This window comes from Echinops telfairi, unplaced genomic scaffold (genome assembly GCF_000313985.2).
Source record: "Echinops telfairi isolate 266 unplaced genomic scaffold, ASM31398v2 ScPeMD7_7469;HRSCAF=8507_0, whole genome shotgun sequence".
In the NCBI taxonomy this organism is placed as follows: domain Eukaryota; kingdom Metazoa; phylum Chordata; class Mammalia; order Afrosoricida; family Tenrecidae; genus Echinops; species Echinops telfairi.
In genome coordinates this window covers 38,112,279-38,118,756 of record NW_022111372.1, presented here as the reverse complement: position 1 = coordinate 38,118,756, position 6,478 = coordinate 38,112,279, and the positions used below count along the sequence as shown (strand labels likewise).

At 52.7% G+C, this 6,478-nt stretch overlaps 1 protein-coding gene across 1 annotated transcript in view; it reads right to left on the bottom strand.

The window, feature by feature from the left end:
- Window positions 1-6,478, bottom strand: part of TRPM2 (transient receptor potential cation channel subfamily M member 2) — a 95,562-nt gene that overhangs the window by 39,216 nt on the left and 49,868 nt on the right. The window contains exons 13-14 of the mRNA XM_004696896.2: window positions 2,636-2,800; window positions 127-256 (exon numbers count right to left, since the gene is read on the bottom strand). Coding sequence (XP_004696953.1) covers window positions 127-256; window positions 2,636-2,800 — 295 coding nt within the window. The remainder of the gene's footprint in view (window positions 1-126; window positions 257-2,635; window positions 2,801-6,478) is intronic.

The window sequence follows — 6,478 nt, the reverse complement described above, 5'->3', positions numbered from 1 at the left end:
TGTGTGTGTGTGTGTGTGTGTGTGTGTGTAGGGGGGACAGGGGGCGCTGACACTGTGACCTGTGACCTTCCATCCAGAGCGGAAGACCGGATGACATGGTGGGCCAGGGAGGCTCGTGGGACTCACCGATGGCTCTGAGCTCATACTCATCCGCCAGGGCCAGCATGTCCTCCGAGCAGTCCGTGTCCTCCTCCTCCTTGGACAGCTCCTTCAGCAGCTTGCTGCAGGCCAAGGCCGCCATGATGCAGTCCTGACTCTGGGGACCAGGGGCCACAGTCAGGACCCTGGCGCGACCTCCCCGACCCACCCGAGGCCTGGGCGGTACCAACTGCTGAGAAGGTTCTCTGTGTGGCTTTGGCTGTGGACACAACACAAGCGTGCCCAGGCCTGATGGTAGGTGGCCCCAACTTCCGGGCTGTCCAACAGGAGCGACTTACTCTCTCGGCTGTCCACCTGGAGCGGGCCCAGCAGGGCCCAGCAGGCTCCAGTCCCAGTGCTCGATGGACCTGGCCCACCTCAAGCGCGGGGGCAGGGGCAGAGTACCCCAAAGGGGAAAAGCAGAGACTGGGTACCACACACCCCAGGGTGGGCTCAGGATCCCTACCTCAATATCACCGCGGGTCCCAGCAAGTCCCAGGCACCAAAAGGCTCCCCAGAGCCCAGAGCCCTAAGGTGAGTGGCCTTGAGGGGAGCCCTACTGGTCAGAGCCTGGGAGTGAGTGTCCCAGGGCACAAGTGATGTCCCAGCCGGGGCACCCACACGGGGCCCTGCTGTCCCCTGACAGCACAGGGAGCACATGGGAGCAAACCTTGGGTGGAGCCAGGGTCAGCTCCATCAACCTGGGTGAATTCCCGAGCCTGTAGGACCGCAGACCGGGGTGACCCTGCCAAACGTGCCTCCCTGAAGTGACACTGGGGGGCGGGGTGACCCTTTGAAAGCGACTTGGAAATGGCAGCACAGGAAACAAGGGTGAAGCCCTGTATGTGGGGAAGCGATATGAACGTCACTGTCGCTCCCCAAGGAGAAGCTGTTGCAACTCACGGACAACCACGAAGGCAATGACCTTGGCCAACAAGTACAGCGGGTCTCATTCTATCCCGGAGGCCCCTGCATTAGGGCAGGCAGAACCTCAACAGCCCTCTGCCAGCAGGTTGATAGCCACTCTTCACACCCCCACAGGTCAAGCCGGAAGTCCCGGTGGGTTTCCGGGACGGCCACTCTCTGTGCGAGCATAAAGCCTCGTCTTTCTCCCCTGGAGGAGCTGGGGGTTTTGAACTGCAGCCCAGTGCGTAGTAACCACTATGCCACCAGCGCTCTCTGCTCCAGGGGAAATACGGCGTGGCGTCCCCTGCAAGCCTCTGGTCACAGCATTTCCATGAGTCCTTTCGTACAGAGCTGTCTTCCCTGCCTGCTTCTGTTTACAGCTGCCTTATGCAACAGGGTATCAGAGACTCTTCAACCCTGAACCCACAGCCAACAGCACCAGCACTCGTGTCTGAACGAAGCTGATGCTTGCAGCCTATTTCCCCTGCTAGACACAGCACCACCTTCTACACTGAGGGACCCTAGACGGCACTTCAGCACCGTGCTCACAGACCCATCTCAGACGGCAAGATCACCAACAGGATGCAGAAACCACAGCCCACGACACAGCGTGGACAGCCCCTGAGGGCAGCAAGGAAGCCAACGCAAAGGGCAGCACATCTCCTGGTTCCACCTCAGCTGGGGTCATGCGCATCGAGCGGTGGAACGTCGGTGTGTTTGTGTGTTTTTTGGGGGGTACTCTGCATGCCCATGGAGAGGGTGAAAGCGTCGTGGTTATTCACATGGAGGCGGGCACAAATAGATTGTAGCCATCAGGAGAAATTTCAGACAGCGAGTCTGTGGTAGTGAGGATTGACTGCACTTTGCTTCTCCGCGAGCCTCTCCAGAAGTCTCTCCTACCTACAGATGGAGCCCGGGGGTGTCGGGATTAGCGTTGGGCTGCTAACCACAGCGCCGTCAGTTTGAAATCATCCGCAGCTCCTCCGAAGAAAGGCGGGGCTTGCTACACCCGTAAAGAGTTACAATGTCAGGAACTCGCAGAGGCATGTCTACCCTGTCCTACCGGGTCGCTGTGAGCCCCCATCAACTTGATGGCAGTGAATTTGGTTTGGGGGTTGACTGCAGACACTGACCCCGCACCCGAGCCTGGTGGCCATAGGAGCCTTGTTGGCCACAGGCTGTCTGAACGGCATTCCCATGGACACAAGGAAGAGAACGTCCCAGCAGGGCCGGCTCTCCCTATCAGTCTCTGTCTCTGTCAGGCGTGATCTCTCTGGAAGTGGGTTTGCTGTCCCGCCAAGTGCAACAGGCAGGGAGCCCCAGCACAGACTGGCTCATTGGAAGGATGGGGGCGGGAGGGGATTTGCCAATGACCCACACCTACCAAGCAAGCCGTGCCCAGACTCCACCGCAGGAGGATGGTTTGTATTTTCCTACCTAGAACCTAAGTTCCCTGGTAAGAGGGACCCTCCTGGGGTCTGAGGACAACCACTGCACTCATCCCAGGCCAGGGGCCACTCCTGTCTGCGGTCAACCCACCTCCCAGCACCGGCCTCCTCAGAGCCGTGTGCGGCTAAGCAGGTCACCTTACCTGAGCCCAGATGATTTCTGCCAGCTCCCGGCGGTTCTGGATGGTGGCCCAAATGAGCAGGTCACGGACGGGGTCTATGAAGTTGTCATCCTCTAGGACGGGGTCTATGAAGTTGTCATCCTCTAACGATGGCTTGCAGAGGGGCTGGGAACTCCTTCCCCGCACCTGGTGAACAGCTGACGTCAGAATCTCACCTGGGCCACTCATGGCAGAGTCCCCAGGCTTTGCTGGGAGGCAGATCTCCCGTGCAGCCCCATACCTGCTCGTGTGGTCTAGCCCTAAGACCACACCGTTAGTAGCACCCCAGATAATTCCATGCACCTGTTATTAAAAATTTCCTCTGAATCCGTGTGACTTAGGGTGAGCCCATATGTGTCAGAGCCGAAATCAGGGCCATTGGGATTTCAGTGGATAGTGTTTCTGACGTAGATGCCAGACCTCCCTTTCAAGCAGCCAAGTACATATGTTCACCGTTTGTGTCGGCCTGAGAAGCCAGGTCCTGCCTGGTCAGGGAGTGGAGGTGAGCTCAGACATCTGGCAATGATGTCCTTAGGTAGTGGATGTGTTTCCCATGGCACCCACACTCACATTGCCTAAGAAATTTTACTAAATTCTTGCAGGTTTATCTTTAAAAAAAAAGTCACTGACCTTCGCAAGTGACATAGATAAGGCTAAGTGTGAGCGAGCTCCTGGTTCTGAGCTTCGGCCTATTCTGACTGGGTGTCAGGAAAGCAGGGTGACATCAGGTGATGCAGGACTACAAGTGCATGCACCTGACGTACAAATGCATGCCTCCTTTCGGGGCTAGGGCCCAAGGCAGCCAATGGATAGCTCACCGTGGGACACATCTGAAACTGAAAGCAGCGATTATCCAGCAGGAAAACAGAACAAAAATCTTATCTTAGAAGGCATCGAAAATCTTTACAGAGAAATCATCAGGAAATCAGTGGAGAACATTATTTGAGCTACTTACCCAAAAAAGCACCAGGCCCTGGGGGATTCATAGGGGAATCTAGTGCACTTATAAGAAATAAATTCCGGGCACCTAAATCATGATGGAGTCTCTGGGTAACACAGACAGTTGAGTGTTCAGAGACTAACTGGGAAATCAGTGATTCAAACGTGTCCAAAGGCAGCTCAGGAGAAAAAGCTGGCCGTTTGCTTCTGAGAGATCACCGCCACCAAGAGCTTGGCAACCCCCGGCTCTGCATGTAAACCCATTGGGTCCCCATGCGCCAGAATCAGCTAGAGCTCAAGTGATTTTTAAGGAGCCCAGGCGGCACAACAGGTAAGCACTTGGCTGCTAACAGAAAGGTTGGTAGTTTGAGCCGATGTGGCAACCCCACAGCAGAAGAAACTGATGGTCTATTTCCGTAAAGATTATACTTATGAAAACCCTATGGGGGAAGCTCTCCTCTGTCACACAGGGTCGCTGTGAGTCAAAAATAGGCTTGGCGACACACAACAACATTCTACAGCCAAGAAAGAATGTCTTCCCAGTGGGTTTCAGGACACTAACCCCTCACCAACATCGCTCCCCAAAGAAAATTACAACCACGGGCAACCATGCCAACGCTAAAACTCTGAAAATATGGTCCTCAGAATCTGAGCTCATGTGAGCAAGTGTTACACAACAATCAGATTGAGATTCTTAACAGGAATGGAAACATGTTTCACTCTCAGGTTATCTATTTAAAAAGAATTCACCAAATCCTTAGATCACAGAAAGAAACCATCTATGTTCTCAAAGCCATCTGGCAGAGCCCAGCCCCAACAGTGCATTTTATAAAGCCTAATGATTTAAAATTCCCAGAACACAGAAATCTACAGAGACTGCAAGTACATTAGTAGTTGCTTGGGGCTTAGGGCAAATATAGGGGAGAGTTAGAGGGTACAGATTTTTTTCTTCTTTTTATGGTGGGCGTTGGGCTTTCGTATATCTATATACACACACACATACATATGTATATAATGTTTCTATATGTTATATTATATATAAATTGTACACCAAATAATGGTTAAATATTTATATATAACATATATATCTAAAGAGAATTGCTAGACCCTTTGGTGGTCCTATGATATATTATGTTTAACCATTATTCAGTGTACAATTTAGTAACATTAATCACACCCGTGGTGTTGTGCTAACATCATCACTATCCACTTCCAATTCCCTACACAGAAACTCTGTCCTGTTAAAGTAAGTCCCTGTTCTTCGCTCCACCCCTCCCCGCAGATACGAGTGTCCCCTAGTAAACGTTGGTCTCTATGACTAGCTGAGATCATGCATAGGCGTGAGCTCACACAGGGTTTGTCCTTTTGCACCTGCTTGACTTCACTCAGCCTAAGGTTTCCAAAGTTCATGCATGTTGCCGCATCAGAACCCATTCTCTTCCCAGTGGGACGCACAGATGGCCACACTGGCCCTCATCTGTTGATGGAGACCCGGGTTGTTTGGACTACTCTGAACAAAGTAGTGAAAACCATGCCTCTGTTTGAGTCCCTGCTTTCAAGGGGGTCTATACTAAGGAGCAGAATTGCTGGACCCTTTGGTGGCCCTGCTGAGGGACCACCCACCTGCCACGGCAGTCTCACCATTGATACACCCCCCAGGGCTTCTGTTGAGGTGATGAAACTGTTCTAGGACTGACGGCTCCTGGGAATAGAGTACTACAACTACTGAAGCCATGGATCGCAGGCTTTCAGTGGGTAAACGGTATGCTGTGTCCAGTATAGCTGCAAAAGAGTACCCATGGAATGAGGTGGGAACCCTAGTGAAATAGAAAAAGATGGATACTTCTTGAATGTAAATACATGTACCAAGACTAGCATCACATGTTAACAGAGAAGCAGACACCAGCAGGGTCCCATTAAATAAGGACACAGAACTGAAAGTCCACTCTCCCCCTACTGCTTAATCTAGGCGTTGTGGGGTGACCCCGAACATACTCGCAAAAGCCACCGCCATTGAGTGGATTCCAACTCACAGTGCCCCCTCTAGGCCAGAGTGGAACTGCCCCTGTAGGTTTTCCAGCGTGTCACCCTTTATGGGAGTAGAAAGGCTGGTCTATCCCCTGCAGAGCGGCTGGTGGCTGCGAAATGCTGACCCTGACCTTCTTCCACACAGGGAATAACAGCCAGTGAGCAGGAGTGGGGGCGTAAGGTACAAAATGCATGATTTTCACAGCAAAGCTTTTGGTGCTTTCCACTTGTTTTAGTATAGGGAGTGTATATATATATATATATATATATAATAAAAAAAACGCTTGGTGGAACCAAGGGCATTTTTAAGGCGGTGATACTGGTCTGTGTGACTGGAGAGGTGGACACAACACCGTGCGTGTGCCCAATGTAAGACGGATAAGTGAAAGAGTGGGCCCTCGTGTGAACTGCAGGCTTCAGTTCAGATGACGTCTCAATCCTGGCTCCTTATTTGGAACAGACATACCATGAAATGCACGCTATTAGAACAGGGACAACTGTGCAGGGGGTGGGGGCCAGGATATGGGAGTTCTCGGTACTTCCTGCCTGGTTTTTCACTGAACCTCAACTGACTCAGAAGGCAGCGGTGGTTCCGTGGTAGAACGCTTGCCTTCTACCTGGGAGACCTGGGTTCGCTTCCAGCCAGTGTGGCGCAGGGACAGCCATCACCTGACTGTAGTGGAAGCTCCTGTTGCGATGTGCTACACGGGTTCCCGCAGAGCTTTCAGACAGAGGAAGACGAGGGCAAGAGCTCCCAAAACCCAGTCCTTGAACCCCCCCTGTGGATCACAGCGGTCCAACTTGCAACCAATCCATTGCCAGGAGGGGCTGGGACCAGCCAGCCCTTCCTCCACCTTT